This window comes from Pan troglodytes, chromosome 4 (genome assembly GCF_028858775.2).
Source record: "Pan troglodytes isolate AG18354 chromosome 4, NHGRI_mPanTro3-v2.0_pri, whole genome shotgun sequence".
In the NCBI taxonomy this organism is placed as follows: domain Eukaryota; kingdom Metazoa; phylum Chordata; class Mammalia; order Primates; family Hominidae; genus Pan; species Pan troglodytes.
Genome location: NC_072402.2, coordinates 143577813 through 143600266, shown reverse-complemented (window position 1 = coordinate 143600266; position 22454 = coordinate 143577813). Strand labels below are relative to the sequence as shown.

Here is a 22454-nt window from a genome sequence, read left to right as displayed (position 1 = left end):
GCTTAGCGAATGTTACCCACCATTGTAATAACGAGCAGGTTCTTATCAAAGAAATGTTGAGTCTTTTAAATTTTATGTGATGGGTAGAGAAAAAGGTTATAAATAATAAAAATATTTTAAGCAATTAAAACTGAAGTTTATAAGGTTCAAAGAAAATGGAAGGGAAAAGGAAGGGAGGTAACATTTACTGAACACCTACTTTATACATATTGCATAATTTCATCTTCACAACATTTCTATGAGAGTTTTACAGATTGGAAAAATGGAAGTTCATAAGGATTAACTAACTTGCAAATCTCATACAGTTATCAAACAACATTTTAATACAATCTGAACTCAGGTCTGTCTATCTCCAAAGCCCACTGAATTTCTAGTACCCAATAAGGCATTTCTGCATTTAAAAACAGAGCAGTGGAAAGATTTAATAGTGCCTGATCAATAATCTCTAGTCATGTTGCCACAGACAAAAGAGTATTTACAAGTGCTCAATCACACAGGTTGCCATTCTGTGCACTAGAAAGGAAATGAAAAATTCTTGGCTTTGTCCTGGCCCTCTATCATGTAGGAGTGGGTGTTCCCCATTGACATTTGATGTAACCACAGAACGTGAAATTTCATTACACCCAGACAGTTTCCTTAGACACAAGGAAGAATTTGCCTATCAGGGTAACTAAAACTTAAACACACCTTAAAAGTGACTTGAGACCCTCCATCTTTGGGGTACATCAAAAAATAAACTTGCTATCTTGGGTGTCTCAGACATTGAGCAGCTCAGAAACAGGGGTTTGGAGTAGGTGATCTCAGATTCTCTTAGCATATTGAGAGTTTTGTCTTGAAAAAAATCAGCTCTAGAGATGAAAAGCTTCCTAGTAACTGAACCTCATTGGCTATTACTGGAAGTAGAAATGGAACCTTCGAAAAGTACCACCATCCTTATCTTCTGATATTCAGAAACTGATAGTCCAGAGTGTGAAATAAGAATCCAGCCTGCATAAAACAATAGGAAATGGAAGCTGCTACACGATCCCTTGAAGAAAGGGAGAGAAAATTGGGCCAGATAGGAAGCTTGTGGCTTAATAAATAATTATTGAAAACTCCATGGGTGTTTCAAGAAAGAGAGCCTGAATATTGAAGTCTTGCTCAAGCCAGGTTTTGGCTGAATATCTTTTAAATACAAGACTGCTTAACTGTAGCGTATAAATAGATTTGGTTTATACAGTCCTATAAGCAGGGCAGAATACTTCATGCTGAGGTATTGAGTTGTGTAGTATGATTGTGCATGCACTACCGAAGAATAATTTTAAATAATAACAATGGCAACAGTTCTCACAATCTGCATATTGTGCAGATTGTGACAATCAACATATAAAATAAAAACACTATTTTATATGTTTTTCGTGGTACCTCCCACCACCAGAAGTTGATATAATTAGCCTCAGGGATGAAAGTAAACATATTTAACCACAGGAACATTGCTCAATCAGCAGAGAAGCCAATAGAGTGTTGGAGAAGAGTACTGAGACTTGGGTCCCTAAGTATTAACTCTTACATCACTAGGTTTAGGGATGTTAGAGGCCCTGAAGGGAGGCTGGGCTAATTGGAGGGCACCCAGGAGTCTCAGGACAACACATGTTTACCACTCAGTATGGAAGCATTTCTGTATTTTAATCACTAGCTTGATTGTGGTGATGCCTACCAGCTGGATATCAGCCCCTTTGCAAATGAGCAAACTGAAGTTGAGAGGTTACATGACTTTCCCGTATGTCACAATCATACTACGCAACTAAATATCTCAGCATGAAATACTCTGCCCTGTTTACAGAACTGTATAAACCAAATCTGTTTAGATGCTGCAGTCAGGCAGTCTTCTATTTAAAGTAATTTCTAAACAGTTACCCTCCAGTCCTCTCTACTGCATTGTGGTATTGTCCAGGTTTATTCCTGAGCAAATGATTAAGTAACACATGACAAATCCATGCAAGAGAACAAAAGCTATTAATAATGATGCTTTAGAAGTCTATTTATTGGCATAGATGATTTTCATATTATATAGCTAATGAAAAAATAGGTTGCAACAGAGTATATATTATGATCGTATTTTTTGGGGGGGGAAAATACTTTTAAATAGTGTGATATAGGTAGTAAAAATATGGGCTTTAGGGTGACAGACTTGGGTTCCAATTCTAGTTACAGTGCCCGAGTAACTCTGTCACCTTGGTGGGGCACTTAACCCCACTGAGTCTCAGTCTCCTCACCTTAAAATGTGGAAACTATAGCATCTGCCTCATAGGGATGTTTGGGGAGAAACTGAGGCAATGTTGGTAAAATGCTTAGCATGATGCCTGAGACACAAATAGTGCTCAGTAAATGGTATCTACTAATATTATTATTTATGCTGATAAAAAATTGGAGAGATATTTATATAAAATGAAAAAGTGTCCCTCTGTATTTATTAAACACTCATTGTACCCAGCCCTGCATTGGCTGTTGGGGTATGCAGTACAAATAGAAGCTCTAGCCCCTGCCCTCCAGACTCTCATACTCTGAGTAGTTCAGCTTTGATTGGTCACCATCAACAGGAAGAAGGAAACTGGCTTTCATGGCTTTTAGAGAGAGCAAACAGACCAGGGAATGAACTGTGACTTTGGGGTCTGATGGGATCAAAAATGCTGGGTGGTAGAAGTTCCTTCTCTGCTGTTTCCTGGTATGTTGGACAGGTTCTGCAGCCCTCTACTTGGTGATTGGTGGTAAAGTTTCCATGCTCATTCTCCATTTCTCTAGCCCCTACCTATTATAGATTTTGGAAAGATAATCATCTACACTAATAACCTGAAAATCATTCGAACCCCAATGGACAAAAAAGATTTTGTGAGGAAAATTCTCCAGAAGGAAGAGGAGGCTGAGGAAGAGTCTCTGATGAACAAAGAAGAAAGCTATGGAGGCAGGGACCAGCACGACAGACCTTTGGTGGAGGCAGAAAGCACATTCCCCCAAAACCGGTATACACAGGTGCGTTGGGGAGCTTGACTGTCCTGCTCAGAGCTGGCCCTACAGCAATGGTCTCCAAGCTGGCTTGACTGTGCACTGCTTAAGTAAAACCTTTTGAATATGAATACTTAAGATACCTAAACTTGAAGATATGAGGAATTTTAACATTTGTTATATTTTAATGGTACATTGTTAGCAATAGCAGTTGTAAGTCCATATTTCAGATACTCTAAATTTTTAATTTTTTGGCTGACTTCTTTTTAGATCTGATTAAATATTTATTGTTTTCACTGTGCAGTGTGGTTTATGAACAGCTGGTTCTAGAGGTGGAAAAAAATATCAGCCCTATATTTTCTTTTTTCTTTCTTTCTTTTTTTTTTTTTTTTTTGAGAAGGAGTTTCACTCTTTTTGCCTGGGCTGGATTGCAATGGCGTGATCTTGGCTCACTGCAACCTCTGTCTCCTGGATAAGTGATTCTCCTGCCTCAGCCTCCTGAGTAGCTGGGATTTCAGGCACCCACCACCATGCCTGTCTAATTTTTTTTTAATTTTTAATAGAGATGGGGTTTCATCATGTTGTCCAGGCTGGTCCCGAACTCCTGTCTTCAAGTGCTCCATCTGCCTCGGCCTCCCAAAGTGCTGGGATTACAAGCATGAGCCACCGTGCCTGGCCTGGCCCTATCTTTTCTTATGGGTTCACTTGTTCTTCTATTATTGGTGTTATCCTTGATCCATAGTCTCCTGGAAGACATCATGTAAAGTCATGATTCCATTTGGCAGATTAGTTTAGCTAAAACTAAGGAGTATCCTTTGTAAATCCACTAGACCAGGCACAAGTAAACTGCAACATGTTGCAATGTGCTGAAAGTGAACAAGTGAGCTGGACGCTATTGTCAGCAACATTTGAACATCACTCTTACTCCAGGGTCCCTTGGGTACCACACTTGTCTAGTGACTGCCTGACCTAATATGGCTGTTAGTGTCCACAAGTTTATTAAAAGTTAGTATAAAAATTCTTTTAAAAATGTTAATAAAGCTTAATATCTGCCTAATTGTAGATAAAAAGTAAATATAAATATTCCAATGTTTTCCTCTCATACCCCTTAGAAGTGTGCACACACCACCTTGGAAACCATAGCTCAGACATGCTCAGACCAGGGGGAGGAGGGCTGATATTCATTAATTCACAGTGTGAGGTTGGGGGTGGAGGAAGCAATTTTGATGCATTTAAGCCAAAAGATTAAAAGCTTGGGTAGCTGGATAAATGAATTTTCTCTCTCTTAGATTCCATCTCCTGGGACTTGATGTTTTCTGTGGGATTCACTGTAATCTCCTGGGATTGCTATGAAAAAATTGGTCAGGGGCTTTCTGGAACTTGAGTGATGTCTCTACTCTGGGAGGGTTCAGTTGATGAGAACAAGAAGGTCATGACTGGGCTTTGAGTAATGGCCTTAGACAAGAGGCACCAAAGGCTCCTTCTTATCTCATTTCTCCCATATCATAAGTCTATCTACCTCTCTACAGTTTCTCTAAAATCTACTTTTTTCTCTCTTCCTTTCTACCTCTCCTTCCCTTCCCCTAGAGCATAAGCAACTGGGACTCTAGCAAAAGGTTCTGAAAGTTCCACTCACATCCATTCAGGTACCTTTCCAACCTGCCCCCACACTCAAAAAGATATTTTTAAATGTAATCTGATTAGGTCACCCCCTTTGTCACTGTATTAGTCCATTTTCACACTGCTCTAAAGATAGTACTTGAGACTGAGTAATACATAAACAAAGGAGGTTTAATTGACTCACAGTTCCAAATGGCTGGGGAGGCCTCAGGAAACTTACAATCTTGGTGGAAGGTGAAGGGGAAGCAAGGCACATCTTACATGGCAGCAGGGGAGAGAAAGAGAGAGAGAGAGCTTGAGAAAGTGCCATGCTTTAAAACCACCAGCTCTGGTGAGAACTCACTTATCACGAGAACAGCATGAGGGAAACCGCCCCCATGATCCAATCACCTTCCACCAGGTTCCCCCCTTGACACATGGAGATTACAATTCAAGATGAGATTTGGGTAGGGACACAGAGCCAAACCATATCAGTCACCCCCTCTAAGCTTTCAGTGTCTTTTCATTGCTTGGGATAAAACCGCAAACTCCTTACTTGTCCTAGAAAGCTCTGTGTAGCCTGGCCTCTGCTGGCCCCTCCAGCATCATCTCTTACACATCTTTTCTCATGCTCTTGGCCCCAGGCACACTGCCCATCTCCCTATCTCCATACCTCATATATTATTTTCTCTTTCCTACCAGAGGCCAATCCCCTCTGCCTGGAATGTCCCCAGACTCCCACCACCTTGCCTTCAGCTTCTGAGATCTCAGAGGAGGCATCACTTCCTCAGAGGGATCTTCCCTGGCTTCCATGAGGAAAAAAATCCTCTAGGATTGACCTGTCAGGGCACCTTACACCCCTCATCACAGTTGCAATCTTACTTTAATTTGTGTGATTATTTGGTTGGTGTTTGCTCTTACCAATTAGGTCTCCATGAGGTCAGGCCTGGCCATGTTTATGCTGGGTGCAACATTGTAGTTCCAGTATCAGAAAAATACAGCCTGGCATATAACAGGTAATCAGTGAATATTAGTTAAATGTTTGTGGAAAGAATACTGGAATTTGAGACCAAAGTGCCAGCTGGTAAGAAGTCTTTGGCCATTACCTTCTCTCATGTTCTATGCAGAACTATTAAGAACCTAGCCTGGGCCGGGTGTGGTAGTTCATGCTTGTAATCCCAGGCAGAGGAGGGAAGATCCCTTGAGCCCAGGAGCTCAAAACTAGCCTGGGCAACATAATGAGACCTGTCTTTACAAAAAAATTTTTAAAAAAGAACCTAACCTGGCAGCAGGCAGATGACCGAACATGTTGATCCAAAGCGCTACCTTCCCACTATAAAATTTTTTAATTCTATTATCTATCTTACTATATTGTAAGTTGTAGGAACATGTATTTTCAGAAGAGGACCAGAAATGATAAAAGGCAGGTCATACTGCAGGCCTGAATAAAAAAGCAAGAGTAAGCCTGATATGACAATTACCTTTAAGTTCAATTTGGAGAGATCTGTGTTTTTTAGCTGTAATGCTATAAACTAGGACAGAGGTGTGCAGCAGAAGTTTGCTGTGAAAGGTTATACTTCACTTGTCTGTCCTTTAAACTCTGTTTTAAATTGCTATTTGTTTGCCCAATCCCTCATGCAGTAAATGCCCAGACAAGTTTTATTTTAAAAGAGAAGGTCAAAGAACATCAAGGAGCCCCTTCTGACCAAGAGCCTCTTTGTTCTGTTAGATGGAATGGGGCAGCAGTGAGAATCTGATGAAAGAGTAGGGCAAGGCTGAAAGCCCAGCCAGGTTTGAGCTTCTGTATTAACTATCAAAGAAGTGGATAGGAATAATTGAATCGAGCCACAGCAAAAGGTGGAAAGGGAAAAATTTGGCTTTGTGCTCAGTGAATTTGAGGCCATAAATCATCTGGGCTTCTTTATGCTTTATGTGATCTCACTTTGAAATAATAGCAATAATCATCTCATCATAATCATAATCATAATAGCTGCCATTTATTGAGGACTCATGATAGCCAGGCACCATGACCAATGCTCCATGCAACAGTTCATTTAACTTTTTCAAGAACCCTGTGAGGTAGATATTATTAATAGTCACATTCTGCAGCTAGGGAAACTGAGGCTCAGGTTAAGTAACTTGCCAGAGATCATTAGAGCCAGTAGTCAAACCTAGGTCCATTTGTTGAACAGTCTCTTGACCATAACCACCCTATTATGCAGTCTCAATTGGCACTGGTTACCATCTTCAGGGCTCTACAAGCCTTGGAGTCTGCAGTAAAAGATCAGGCCCCTCTTCTTGGTCATGGAGCTAGTGGAGGTGGATTGGTGGGTCTGTTGGGTTCTAGAACCTAAGCTATGCTGTGCAACTATGTTCTATATCCTGCTAAATATTTTCTGAGAATAATTTTAAAAGATACAGAGAAAGGAAGAAAGAGGCTTATAGTATACAAGTCTTGTATAGAGTGGTGCTTATTAAATACTTGCTGAATTAGTTGAATGATTAAAAAGAGCATGTTGAGGGTACGTGGTCAGAGAGTGGTAACCCAGAATAAGAATGGAAACTCCAGTGAAACTTCTAACAATGTAGTGCACCCTAGAACTATATGACATTAGATATAATTTGATGGAAGACGTGTTCTTATTCTCTACAGAAGGCTTACTAGGTCATTTCATTAATCTTTCAATATCTGATCTGGCGTTTTATGCAAATGAATTTTTGGATCACATGTATAGCATTATGGTAGGATTTTACTGTACTTTCCCTCGCAGTGTGGACTTATGTTATTAAAATCTCACTGGGATGAAGTACAAAACATAAAACCTAATGGATTTGGCAGGAAATGAATCGTGGCAATTTGCTTTAAGAATATTTTTGCAAATATGTATTATTTTGAATACTTTAAGAAAACAAATTCTCCATTGTTAATATACTAAAATATGGTAGCAATCAATAAAATATTAACGAAAGGGTACATAGACCTGATTTGAGTTTTTGTCAATTGGGTAATTACTTTCATTCCTTAAATCTAGAATAAATAAAATTTAGTATCTTCTTAGGCAATTTGCAGCATGATGGAGCTATTTTCAAAACTTATGCCTCCCTTTTCAGGGATTATTTTTATTCTTAGGTTATAAAAGAAAGCTGAATGAGTTGGGTAGAGCTACCCAGTGGACTCCTGCTGTCTTGTTGGTCCCTAGAATTTAAGAACAGGAAGGGTTCTCCAGATATTATTGTTCATTTGTTTATTCATTTGACATAAGCAGCGTGCCAGGCACTGCACTAGATGTTTGGGAAGTGATCATGAAATGGTACAAGTCCAGAGAGCTCCCTGTCTAATCAACAGGAACTTTCATTGGAGTATGGGATACCTGTCATGCGAGGGGCAGTACAGGTGGCCATGGGGGTGGGGGAACTCCTGGTTCAGAGCTGTGGGTGGGCAAGCCTTCTTGGAGGAAGAGCTGCTAAGCTGACTTCTGGGGACAAGCAGGAGTTGGCTGCGTTGGGATTGGGGAAAGGTCCCTGGAGACCAAGTACAGAGAGGCCCATGAACAAGATCCTGATGAAAGAAGTGACAAAAAATTTAAATCGGCTAAGGAGACTGGGTTTTATCCTGAGGTTTTATCTGGAGGGCAAGTGTTCATTAAAAAGGTTTCCTGATTGCTTTCTATGTGACAATCACTACTGCAGGCAACTTAATAAGCTTGGCATCAGTGGGAAGAACATACCACAAGACCAGAGGCATGGGTCCACACTCAGTTCATGCCAGAGTCAGTGGGCAATTGGGCTGGGATTGCAGTTGTGGGGTGAAGAAAGCAGGATGGATTTGAGATTTTCAGAAGCTGAAATGGCCAGGACTTGGTACTGAATTTAGCAGGTTTCGATCTAGTATCTCCCCTTATTTCTGGGAAGGTTCATAGTCTATAAGGAGTACCAAGATCACCAATTTCCTTAAGATAGCTTTAAGGGGGAGAGCAAGAAAATAGCCAAGGAACATTTTCTGAAGAGTGGGAGTCAAGAACTGGAGATTTGTTAGCAAGGCTTAGGAGAAGGTGCACCTATGATCTGACAGATAATATTGCATTACATATATTCTCTCATTTAATGTTCCAGCTACTCAGAAGGGTAAGCATTATTATTCAATTCTATAAATAAAGAAACAGATTGGGAGAGGCTAAGGGAACTATTCAAGTTGCACAGCTGATGGCAGACAATAGCCTCAGTCCTAGTCTATTAACTCCAAAGTACAGAGCTCTTAATCACTGGGCCTTAGCTCTCAAAGAGAATAAAGATATAAGTACTGCAAGCATTCAGAGCTAAGCTTTGAAGGATTGTAACATTTATCGATTCATTCATTTCTCCACTCAGTCTCTCAGTCACACAGAACAGTCTTGGGCATTTACTATGGACAACTACAATGAGGGGCTGTGTACATAGGCATTAGGAGCATGAATTCTGGTGCTCAAATCGCTGAGATGAGAACCCACCTCTTCCTTTTTCAAGCTGTGTGTGTGACCATTGGCAAACAACTTCTCAGTATCTCATTTTCCCATCTGCAACACAAGGATAATAATACTTACACTATCTCACTGGGATTTTGTGAGGATTAGATGGATGATATATAGGAAGCACTTAGAACAGCACCTGGCACCTATCAGGCATGCTACAAGGGTTCACTTGTAGTATTTGGCAATAAGGAAAATAAAGTCCTTGCCCTTTATGGAGCTTACAGAAAAAACAGGTCAGAGATAGTGACAAGGGCAATGAAGATCATGAAGTCTCGGAATGCGAAGTGTGGTGGCACAGGATGCTGTCTTAGAGGTGTCCAGCAGGGGAATCCTCTCTGATAAAATTGCTGTGACTATTCTGGGTCCCAGATGATTCTCTCACTGACATTCGTGGGAAGCATTTTCCTCTATTCTGCCCCAGCCTTTGCTGTAGTCTAGTGCTGTTTTGACCTGCATGTGAACAACGGACTTGAACTGCTGCTTTGACTAAACCCTAACCTGTCTCTTGCAGGAAGGGGATATTCCCGAGGACAGCTGTTTTCACTGCCGAGGGTCGGGCAGTGCCACCTGCTCTCTGTGCCACGGCAGCAAGTTCTCGATGCTGGCCAACAGATTTAAGGAGTCCTATCGGGCCCTGAGGTGCCCTGCCTGCAATGAGAATGGCCTACAGCCTTGCCAGATTTGCAATCAATAGCCCATGGCTTTTGCATGTCCACTGTTATCTTACCCTCCCTAAAGTTATTTCTAATAAACCGCCCCCTTCTCCTCCTCCTGCCTCTCCCAACAAGGAGGCCACAGTGGCTGCAGTCACTCCCACTGCTGGCAAAACTCAATTATCTGATGACATTTTGTGAGGCCGGTAACATCTCTGTGTGGGTCTAAGTGGCAGGGGCATTTCTGAATTATAGTCTGCTTTGAAACTGGTTCTAAAATTATCCTTCCAGGATGGTGTGAGTGTATCTCACTTGACTTAGCTCAGTTTTCTCCTTGCTTCAGTGAGCAAATACATGTACACTTCAGGCATCAGGTTGGGAGTTATTTTGCAAAATTATGTGGTGAGAAAGGAGTAAAAAAGGCAGGTTTCTGATGAACTGATTTCTTGTTGCTTATAATGCATCTCATGTGATTATTAGTCAAACTGAATTTCTGATTAAGCAGAAGAGGAAAGGGACAGCCAACGCTGAATGCACTAGCAGGCCGCAGCAAGCAAAATGGGATGTTCACTGTGGAGACAGGCAAGCCAAGGAGCCTTCCCTTTCAAAGTCCTGAACCTCTTCCATGTGGTGTGTTTGGATAATATTTATGCAGACAGTGAGCAATACTATTTCTTAAGTCAAGATGAGATAAGACATTTTTGTGTGCCTCTAGCTACTGAGGTTATAAGCCAAGTCAAAGTTATTTATGATAAATTTGGTGCTCAAATATGTGTGTATGATATAACTTCTTCGAGCCCCTGAATTACTACCAAATAAATAAATCCACTTTAAGTCTAGAACCTAGCCATGATCTGTTCATAAAGGACTGCAGGTATTTTATAGATTACCTACTGGAAATCTCTAAAAGAAAAAAATTAACCAAGGCTGATTTTTAGCAGTAATGTTTCTACTATCCATGAATATGCATAGTAAGGATGATTCTTTCCTCTTGAGGTTGGTTATAAAACTAGAACATACTTTTGTTAATGAACTTTTATAGCTCTAACACCCACTCCCCAAGCCCCTTAAGAATAACACTGCAAAATTTATCTCTTGAGACCTGCTGCGTTCTGTGATAATAATTTTGATTTCATAACTTAATAATTTCTCAAGATTTGTTTGTTATTCTCTAATATTCAGCGTTTAACATAATTTAACAATGGAATGCTTTTCAGGCAATATAAATAATTCTAATAAAAAAGACTAAAATATTTTTGAAGCCATGATAGTTTTGCCTGTCCTTTCATACTCAGGAGTTACCATATTGCTCACCAGCTTTCTTTGCTTCTGTCCGTAACTGTTATACCTCCTGCCTCTGTTTATGTTTTCTCACAGCTGTTGGCTCTTCTGACTTTTCAGAATACTAGAGGAAGGAGGGATGTTGAGAGTGTATTCTGCTTTTTTTTTTTTTTTTTTTTTGTGGGAGACAGAGTCCGCTCTGTTGCTCAGGCTGGAGTGCAGTGGTGCAATCTTGGTTCATTGCAACCTCTGCCTCCCGGGTTCAAGTGATTCTCCTGCTTCCGCCTCCTGAGTAGCTGGGATCACAGGCACACGCCACCACTCCCAGCTAATTTTTGTATTTTTAGTAGAGACGGGGTTTCGTCATGTTGGCCAGGCTGGTCTCCAACTCCTGACCTCAGGTGATCTGCCCATCTCGGCCTCCCAAAGTGCTGGGATTACAGGCATGAACCACCACGCCTGGCCCTATTCTGCTTTTCGACAGGAATATTCCATCACAAATATTGTTTGAGCCCCGCTGCATACAGGACAGTATTCCAAAGTGCTTGATGTATCATGTTATCCAGAGAGGCATCATCCCTTTGGTATCTCATGGAACTTAGTTTTAGAGGAGGAGATAGATACATAAATGGATAATTGCAATGCACTGTGACAAGTGCTGGGATAGGATAATTACAGGGAGCATTTGGAGCATGCAGAAGGGGCATCTAATTTAAGCCTTAGTGGGGTTATGCAGGTTGCCCAGAGGAAGAAGTGTGAGCAACCTCAGCTTCTGTAAAGAGCCTTTAATGTTTTTCATCACATAATAAATAACCTACTAATGATCACATTTATTGTGTTCATTTCACAAGTATTCATTTATTATTGTGGTAGGAACACTTAACATGAGAACTACCCTCTTAATGAATTTTTAAGTGTACAGTATGTTATTGTTGACTATCCACAAGTATTTATGGAGCACCGAGGACGTATCAGTAGACAAAACAAACTAAATGCTCCTACGAGCTTAAATTTTGGTGAAGGAATACAGACAACTAAATATATAGATTTATGGGAATAATATATATGTTTATGCAATAAATATAGCCTATAGAACAAAATATATACAATTATATATAGTAAGCTATATATATAACACATACATTACATATACACACACACATATATGTAACGTATAGTGGTGTTAAAAAGGATAAAAGGCTGGGCGCGGTGGCTCGCACCGTAATCCCAGCACTTTGGGAGGCTGAGGCGGGCGGATCACCTAAGGTCGGGAGATCAAGACCAGCCTGACCAGCATGGTGAAACCCCCCTCTCTACTAAATACAAAAAATTAGCCAGACGTGGTGGCACATGCCTGTAATACCAGCTACTTGGGAGGCTGAGGCAGGAGAATCGCTTGAACCCGGGAGGCGGAGGTTGCAGTGAGCCAAGATTGTGCCACTGCACTCCAGCCTGGGCAACAAAAGCGAAACTCCGTGTAAAAAAAAAAAAAATAGGTTGCAATTTTTAAATTAGCTTGCAGGGAGGCTCCTTGAAAAGGTGCCATTTATCAGCTTGAGACTGATGTCTAGGAATATAAATTAAAAATTAAGAAATAAGAAAAGGTGTCATTTAAAGAAAGGCCTAAAGGAGTTGAGGGAGTGAGCTGGGAAGGTGTCTGGAGTAAGACTATCCCAGGCAGAGGAAACAGCAAATGCTAGAGTCGGGAAGAAGAGCGCCTGCACCTTTGAAGAACAGGGAAGGAGCCCGCGTGGCTGGTCTGGGTGAGCATGAGGACAGCAGCGGGGATGACGTCTGAAGGGAAAGTTCGTTCTTGTGTGTCACGGCGGGGGCGCCTCCCTCAGATGCCACGATGAGAACTCGGGTTTTACTCTGAGTGAGGGCCTGCTGTGGATAGAGCCTGCTTTCTGTTACCGCCCTCCCCACTCCCTTTCAACCCCCCGCCCCCTTGCTGCTGGGGCAGGAGACGTGCAAACTACACTTTCCGGACCCCCGTGCCCGCTGGCTTCCTGTTAGGTGCGCCAGGACACTGGGAGAGGAGAGGGAGGAAGAGCCTTCCTTTTTCTGAATCGGGTTCCCGGCAGCCTTCCCATAGGGCAGCTGCAGGAGCAGCAGCAGCAGCAGCTAGGAATGCTGGCCGGCTGCTTGCTTCCACCAGTAGCTGCTTTACTGGCTCTGGTTGTGGGCTCGCTGAAACACCATTTTCCCTTTTGTTCCTCCTTCCTAGGGGTGGTAGTGGCTACCTGCAGTCACTAATCTTTGTAACCAATTCCCTATATTTCCTCTCTTGGAAATATCTGGAATGGTTTCTGTTTTCTTGATTGGGCACCGACTGGAACAGAGGAGGGTCATGGTCTGATGATTTATGTTTTAACAGGCCACTCGGGCTGCTGTGTTGAGAGGAGACACCACTGGCAAGGGCAGAAATGGGAGGCCAGCTAGGAGACTATTGCAATAATCTTGGTGGCAGCTAATAGTGCCAGTGTGGTATCAGTGGATGTGGTAAAAAGTGGTCAGACAATGGATGTATTGTGAAGATAGAACCACAAGCTCTATTTACCGTCCTTTGAACTCAGGAATATTGCTATGACCCCTTGTATGCAAAACATACATACTTGAGTTCTTTGCCTATTACTGGAGACAAGTTTGCACCAAAACATCCACTTCCTGATTTGTGAACTGTAAGTATTTGCCAGTGGGTTGGGCAGGGTTAGGAATAAGTTTAAACAAGGTTAGCCAACTGGTACTCCACTAAGACTACAAGAATCCCTTCAGAGCTAGAAACAAACACGAAGGTTAAAAAATATCATCATAATGATGCTGTGATTAAAATAATACTATATCCTTAGAAAGCTCAAAAAAGTTTTTAATAAATACATGTCTTAAAAATGTAACATTTATCCATTCATTTATTCATTGAATAATTTTTTGTTAGATTTCTAGTATGTTCTGGACATTCGTACTAGGTCCTCAGAAGACAAAGATGAAAAAGGATTTAGTATTTATCGTTAATGAAATTACAGTCTTGGGCCTCTAGTTCACATAGTAACTGAATTTCGGCCCACAGTTTGGGGAGGACACTATAGCTACCCTTTGCTACTTACTCTAGTAACTTTCATTTGTCTGCTTGAGGTCAAGTTAGATCGGCCTGGTTTGGGGGCTGTGTTTGTTAAAGAATGTTATGTATGCATTTATTTAAATTAACAAGCACATATTAGCCTTAACTGCACGTAAGGCATTGCTCTAAGCAGTTCACACTTAATCAGCTCCTAAATCGTCTTAAAGTTGAATTAATTCAGTTTACTGACCATCTCTTAGTCTCACTCATACTGTTCCTTTCCATGCCGTGCTCACCCAGAATAAATACACAGGCCCTTTCTGTGATCCTCACAAACATCTTGCCTTACTAGGCCTTTGTGGGTGCAACAAACTGTACTGAAACTGGGGATCTACCTAGGGGACTGACACTGCATCATAGTAATGAGAGGACTTCACAAGACTTCTGCAGACTGTGCCAGCCACTTAGCACCCTTCTGCTGGTTCCTCCTTCCCTCTCTGCCTTCCCATCCCAGCTGACCCTTATTCTTCTTACTCTGTTGCCAGAATGACTCATCTTTATGGCTCCTATTTCCAACTGTGGCTCAGCCTCAAGGCTTATCTACTCTTCACACACAAAGATCTGCAGAGACCAGGAAGCTTCTTTTTCACAGACTCCACCCTCCTTGAAGGACACTTGTGGTTTGAAATGGCAATATGTTCCCCTCCCTACCTGTCTAAGGGGCTCTGTGCAGCGGGAAGGGCAGAGTCCACAGGCCTTAAACCTTTGCCCCTATAGCAACTCTACTTTTTCTTCCTTGTTTTCATGTTGGTTTCCAGGTAAGATCCCTGCTAAAGAGCGCATAGTACATTTAAAAATTTTTGAAAACAGAGTTAACTATTTACTTTGTGATCCATACTTTACTTTTCCAAATTTAACTGGCCAAAGACATCATTTAAGCTTCAGTTCATAGGTAAGATGATATTTTCCTAGTCTAACTCTTCCACAAATATAAATTGCTCTGGTAATATATTCATTTAGATGAGTGCTGGCAACATTTATAAAAAAAATTCTGTGGTTCACTAGAGCTTATGCTAAATTTTATGCTAAAGTGGAGTGAATTTTATGCTAAAGGTAAATTTGAAAGAGATGTTCGCAGTTGTTTTTTAATCACCTGTCCTCATTAGTCGCATGTCCTCATTTTCTAATTAAACACAGTAATTATAGAGAGTCACATTCATGCAATTATGTGAGAGAGAAATGGAGTTATGTCAGTGTCAAAATTATGGCATATAATTACTGCGTGTGTTAAAGAACACATAAAACCAAGAGAAGAAAAGACCTAGAAACATAATACAGTAGAACTTTCTTATTGCTTGAGAGTTGGGGAAAGGAGGGAGGAAAGGGGCAGTTAAATCAGACCTTGACAAAATGAAAATCTATGTTTATCTCCTTTTACACTATGAGTTTCCTCTGTGTATAGTCCCCTTAGCATCCCTATTATCCAGCTCCCAGACACATTTTCCTCCATCAGTGATTATTTCCCAGAAGATCAGGGCCATTAATTCACACTAAGGCATAGATGACTAATAGATAATTGACCGTGCCTGCTTTCTTAGGTTCAAAGTGTTATAATTTTTGAAGGCCTCCTATGTGTCAGGCCATGTGTAAGTCCCAAGCAGTCACACAGATGAAAGAGACATAGTATCTTCTCTCAAGGACATCATGGTCTCACAGGGAATTAGAGAATTAAACGAACATTTGCAAAATAAAATAATACATGCCATAGGAGGGGAAGAGAATAAAGATTGGTTAACTCTCCTTTCATTGTTGGTCTCCCTCATTCAGCTGTGAGCTTCTTGAGGGCAGGAACTGTGGCCATGCATCATTGTATCCCCAGCATCTACACTGTGCTTGGTGCATAGAAGGTGTTCTATAAATATGTGGTGGTTTGGTGTTTGCAGAGACATGATACTTAATTGCACATACAGAGCCCTCAGTGTATTGTTGTCTTATGGGCCAATGCCTTGTGAAAATTTCACCAGTGGGCAGCTTCTAAAATGCCTCCCAATGATCCCCACCTCCTGGTATTCCTGGCCTGTGTAATCCCTTCCCCTTGAGTGTGGACTGGACCAAGTGACTTACTTTTAACAATAGGCTATGGCAAAAGTGATGCGATGTCACTTCAAAGATGAGGTTGTCAAAGATCATGACTCTTTCTCTGGCTATTTGCTTGCTCACCTGTTGAGGCCAACTGCCATGTTGCAAGGTGCCTTATGGAGAGGTCCACGTGGCAAGGAGCAGAAGGTGGCTTCCAACCAACAGCCAGCAAGGAACTGAGGCCCTCAGTCAGCCGCCTGCTGGGAAGGGAATCCTGACAACAGCCACATGAGTGAGCTTGGAACAGGGTCTTTCCCAGTTGAGCTTGAGATGACTGCAACCACAGCTGACAACTTAATTGCAGCCCATCAGAGACCTAGAGTCAGAACCATTCAGCTAAGCTGTGCCCAAATCTCTGACCTGTGGGATACAAAACTGTGAGATAATATATGCTGTTTTGAGCCAATAAATTTTGGGATGATTTATTACATAAGAAAAGATAACCAGTACAAGGTAAGACCATCTTCGGTCCAGGTCTTTTTTGATGTAGCCTTATATATCTGAAGGTTTTTCTCTTGGAGAAGAATACTAGCAACCATTTGTTCTTTGTTTAATGCTCAGTTTATTAAGCTCATAAATCTAACACCAAAAACTAACAACCAATTTTTCTTGGGGCCTTTAAATACTGATCACAAATTTATTAAGCAAACCACTGTAAACAATTTAAACAAACTGCAATTATATATTTGGAATGGCTAACCCTTTTAAACACTTCAAAACCGTAATTCACAAATGTATAGAAACAAAGACTACAGAATATATTGCTATAGTTTCACATAAATCTACTTTAGGGCATCAATATCATGGGTTTGATGCTTTTCTTATTTCTGTGCTTGTTTTTCTATGCTTGTTTTGATATACCCTCAGGATTTCAGTATTGTTATTTTTATTTCTTTCTGGGGTCACACGATTGTTAGAAGGCCCAAAGGAAAGATTATCTTATCAGAACAGCCTAGATTGCAAGACTTGGTTTATTGACTGATTAATTCTTGGTTAGATTTGTTGCTTCTCCCAAGGTGATTCTAACCTAAACCACCTTTTTATAGTAAGCTTTTCTATAGTTCAATGATATCTGTTATGTCAGCAAGAGTATTTCAGGCCTTATCTTATGCCTAGGGTTTAATTTTGCAACCTACTATCTACCCCTGAAATTGTTTTTGTAATTATCACTTGGCTGTTCTTACATAACTGATTCTCCTGTCATAATCAAATATCGATTTGGTCTCTTAGCATTAAAAACTGACAACTTCCTTATTAGCACTGCGATTTAATCTCCTAGGAGTTGAGGATTGAGTGAGTAGTTAGCCTTCCTCTAGAGGTCGTCTGGTAATTCATTACATTGGCAAACACTGCAAAACCTTCTTTCTGGTGGGTTATTGTCAGTGTTCACTCCAACTGAATAGTCTTTTTGGCTTACAGTTCCCAACATTTATTCTCCTTAAACAGACATAGAGAGACAGATGACTATGTGTCATAAACACATAAAATTAATGGAAGAAATATCAAGCCCTCTTCATTGTTAAAATCAGTAAGAAAATAAGTATGCTCTATTATATTAACTGTTTTCTATTACAGTGACGTTTTGCACAGACTTCATATTAACGTTTCTGTTTTGAGTTATTTTGAACTCATGGCCTTTGATAAGACTCACCTTTTTCCTATAATTCATGATGATGATGGTGGTGGTAATGATGATGGTGGTGGGAATAGTGATTTTGATGCTCACGTTGTAACTTAATCTTAAAAGGCGTATTATTGTTTTAAAAAAATTGGAGAGACTAAACTGCAGTGTTTAGGAGTGCACATTTGGGTGATAATACTATAAAAACGACAATGAAGTCATTACTATTTGAGTGACGATATGCAGAAAGAAATGGGGATGTGGTTGGGATGAGGCTCAGGGAAGGGGCTTATGGGGTGGGCAGCAAAGTTCTATATTTTTGACCTGGGCCTACATTTGACTTTTTTGGGGGCATATGTGCTTTCTTTTTATAATACAAATTTTATTTTTAAAAATTGTCACCATATAGTTAGTGAGGGGCCCTGTATGCTGGCTCCCTTTTTCTTTAACCATTGTCCCTGATGTTCTTGAAAACATTCTTGCTTTTTGGCAACAATAGAAGATTGAAGAAATGTTCTGATTTCTTTCCATCTTAAATAATGAAATTCGCTATTCTCCAAGGAATTCTTTTTCCTTTTAGCAGGAAATAATTGTAAAGTCCAGGAGCTGGGCTCTGGGAGTTGCACCTGAGAATGTGTGCTGAGCCAGAATGCTATTGATGTGGCTGTTAGGCCACTCAGAGCTGAAAAAATACTTCTTAAGCTTATTATTTCACACTGATATTTCCAATTTAACTTACTATGTTGCTATTCCATACTTTTTTATACTTTATAAGGTTTCATCAACTACAGATCTTTCTCCTGAATTGACAATCTTTTCAGTATGATGAAACTCCTGGATTGAGCTAAGACATGACTTCTATCAATTCTCCTCTTTGGTATAGTAATTCATAAACTGCTGTCATTCACATAATTCATATTTTTTTTGCCATATTTGCCAAATTTCTAATTTTGTACCACCTGTATTGTTGTTTTCTTAATATTTTTATTTAATCAATTAAATTGAACCTCTTAAAATACTTAGCTTCCTATTAAGCAATAATCTCTGTGAAATTGCAGGGTTTAATTAACTGGTCATATATTGTTCCAGTGCACATTAAGATGAATATATAAGTATTGAGATTTGAATAGACTCAATAAATGTTACTTTCCCTCACTCAAGCTCTGCACCATCTGACAGATAGATGAGAATCAGGAAGGTGGAGCTCAAAATAGTAGCTTCATTACTAGTGAAAGTTGGATTGGGGGATGCGGCTTAGGTGCTGGACAATTATGGGCTCCTTAAGAGTAAACCCCAGGTGTGGACAGACATGTACACCCGTAGGTCTTCCCTGAAGTGGAGTGCTATTGATTTCACAGCCAAGAACAGTGCGGAATTTGTTCTTCCTGAAGGAGATATAGAGTCAAAAAGTACAGGGAGTGAATGACTGACTACTATACTCAATTTTGTTATTATTATCAATTAATTAACTTATTTTAATTGTCAAATAAAAATGATATATGTTTATGGTGTACTATATGTTATTTTGAAATATGCATACGTGGTGGAATGGCTAAATCAAGCTAATTAACATATGTATTACCTCGTGTATTTATCATTTATTTGTGGTGGTGAACACTTAAAATCTATCCTCAGCAATTTTCAAGTATACAACACAGTGTTATTAACTACAGTCACCTTGTTGTACAATAGATCTCCTGAACTTATTTCTCTTGTTTAACTAAAATTTTGCATTAAAAAAAATTGAGACAGGATCTCACTCTGTTGCCATGGCTGGAGTACAGTGGTGGGATCATGGCTCACTACAACCTTGAGTTTCTTGGCTCAAGTGATCCTCTTGCCTCAGCCTCCCGAGTAGCTGGGACTACAGCCATGCACCACCATGCCAGGCTAATTTTAAAAATTTTTTGTAGAGATGGGGTTTTACCATGTTGCCAAATTTTGTACTTTTTGACCAACATCTCCCTAATCCTTACCTTCACTCCTAGCCCCTGCTAGCCACCATTCTACTCTGCTATGAATTCAACTTTTTTAGATTCCACATATAAGTGTGATCATGCAGCATTTATGTTCCTATCCCTGGATTGTTTCACTTAATATATTGTCCCCCAGTTTCATTTACGTTGTTGCAAATGACAGGATTTCCTTCTTTTTTTAAGGCTGAATAGTATTCCATTGTGTACATATACCACATTTTCTTTATCTATTCATCCACTGATGGCCACATCTAGTTATTCCTTCAAACTCACCAACTGGGCAGGTGTGACATTAAGCTAATGAACATTCCAGTAGTTAAAATGCAAAATCAGGGAATAACTACCAAGAATACATGTTTGTTCATTTATTGTGTCAAAACACCTCAAGCATACTTTTTGGGAATTTCTGCTATAGTGAACAGTGCTATGATAAAGTGCCTGTGAAGTTCACCTTGTCAAATATTGTTGGGTACCTTTTCTGCATCTCAGATTGCTATATATAGAGGAACAGATCTGATGTAGAAGAGTCTGTCTGAATCCAAGTCAGAGTGAGTCACATTGACAATGTGTCACATATACCATCTTGGCCATTTTCCAGACGCTTTTGTTAAAGAAACCACCACTACAAAATCATAATCAAAAGCTTCTAGTCCTCATGTCAGTGAGTGTTATTTTACTCTCTTCATTCACAAATTGACTAGACTATGGCAAGGTCTTGTGGGTTATCATTCCTGTATTTCCCTAATTGAGTCAGGAACATGTATCCCATTCAACTGTTTTGATGTGGTAGCTTCCTATGATTAGCCTCCATAGAATGTCAGTGCTTAAAGGAAAAGGAGAGACACCTCTAAAGTTGGGGGAGTTAAGTTCCCCCTTGCTCACAGAGCTGAAGAAGTGAAGGTCTGAGCAGGCAAAAGACTTGTCCAAGGTCACATCCTACTTATTAAGCAACTTAGTCCCAGAACTGGAGTCTCCTTATTCACAGCTTATGCCTTATCCATTCTGCCCCCTGACCTTTTAACATAAAGTCAAAGTGAGAAACAATGGGTTTTGGCAGAGAAAAATAATTTCCTATCATTTTCTTTCTCTAAAATAAAATTTGAATCTATCCATTCTTTTCTATGTTTCCTAACACTATAGACATAATCAACACCACCTGGACCACTGCAATAGCCTCAAAACAGGTCTTCTCCATTTCAACCTCCAATTCCATTTCTTCCTCCAATTCAGTTGCTTCCCTTCACATAAGTTCTTCACTGGAATGCTTTCTCTTTTATTTTTCACCACTTTCCTTGTACTCATTATATGAGTTAGGGCTTTTTCTGCTTCAAAAGGCAGAAAAACAATTGAAACTGGTAAATATAAGTCAGGATGAGCTAGGTTATGTTGTGGTAAAGAACAACTCTAAAATGTCAGTGCTTTCATTTCTGCATCTTGGTTGATGGGGAACTCTGCTCCATGTCACGCTCAGTCAGGATCTTTAGGTTGACTGAATCCCCACCATTTGGAATCTATTTGATTGCCATGGCAGGGGTGGAAAACATGGTGGAGTGTGCCCCAGCTCTTAAAGGCTTCTGCCCCAAAGTGACACATATTACATCTGCTCACATTTCATTGGCCAAACCAAGTCCCACGTCTACCTTCAAGGACTGAGGAAGTGCAGTCCTACCATATGTCCAGAGGAGCAGAACCAGAAGAAAAAAAAAATGACTAGCACTAATGACCACCATGCTTTACGCATAAGGGAATGTGTGGTGACTCATGACTGAACAGTTCATGGGTGGATATGGTCAGGCAGAACTTAAATCAGAGTTTAAATGATGGCAAGAGGATATATTTCTTGACTAAGGTGTCCTTCAGTTACATGTCAATCTTTTCTTTTAGTGTCAAGGTTGTATCTTTACAAGACTCAGTGCAGTGAAGAAGATAATCTGCTTCCCTGATAGATTAGATCAAAGATTCTAAACGGAACCTTGCTGCTGTTAGTGGCCTAACAGAGGTCATATGGTCATCCCTGAATCAACGGAATCATTACTGTGGCTAGGGAGAGGAAATACACTGATTGGCTGAGCCTAGGTCTTGGCCCCACCCTAGCAGCCAGAGATGGAAGAAATAGCTCCAAAACACTGAGGCTGAGAATGTGGTAGAGTATTTTCTCCAGGAAGACTTGGGCTATGGTTATAGAAGAATGTGAATGGCTGTTGGATAAGACAAAACACAAGACATCTATGGGTCTTTTTTTTCAAGTCTCTGTTTAGTGTCACTTCCTCAGGTGTCCTCCTTGGGCACACACGGAAACTGAATTAGATACACCTTTTATTCTCTCTCAGCATTCCTTTTATTTTTCTTTCAAGGCAAAATATGTAATTTTGTATTTACCTGTGTGATGATTTGTTTAGTGTCTGTTTCCCTCACTAGAAGGTAAGCTCCTTAAGGGCAATAACTCTACCTGTTTTGTTCATTGATGTTTGTTCAGCATCTAGAAAAATGCCTAGAAGGGGGTAGGCTCCCAGGAAATATTTATTGAAAGAAGCAACAATAAATACTACCTATTTTGGATATCTACTGGTTTTAAGATAAAGATGGGAACATGTGATGGTTAATTTTATGTGTCAACTTAAATGGATTAAGAGATGC

At 40.3% G+C, this 22454-nt stretch overlaps 1 protein-coding gene across 2 annotated transcripts in view; it reads left to right on the top strand.

The window, feature by feature from the left end:
- GRXCR2 (glutaredoxin and cysteine rich domain containing 2) overlaps nt 1–10995 on the top strand; it is a 61807-nt gene extending 50812 nt beyond the window's left edge. For both annotated transcript variants that reach the window (XM_001142483.6, XM_063811551.1), the window contains 2 exons: nt 2782–3009; nt 9601–10995. In XM_001142483.6, the coding sequence (XP_001142483.3) occupies nt 2782–3009; nt 9601–9783 (411 nt within the window). In that variant the 3' untranslated portion in view covers nt 9784–10995. The remainder of the gene's footprint in view (nt 1–2781; nt 3010–9600) is intronic.
- Nucleotides 10996–22454: the final 11459 nt, after the last annotated feature.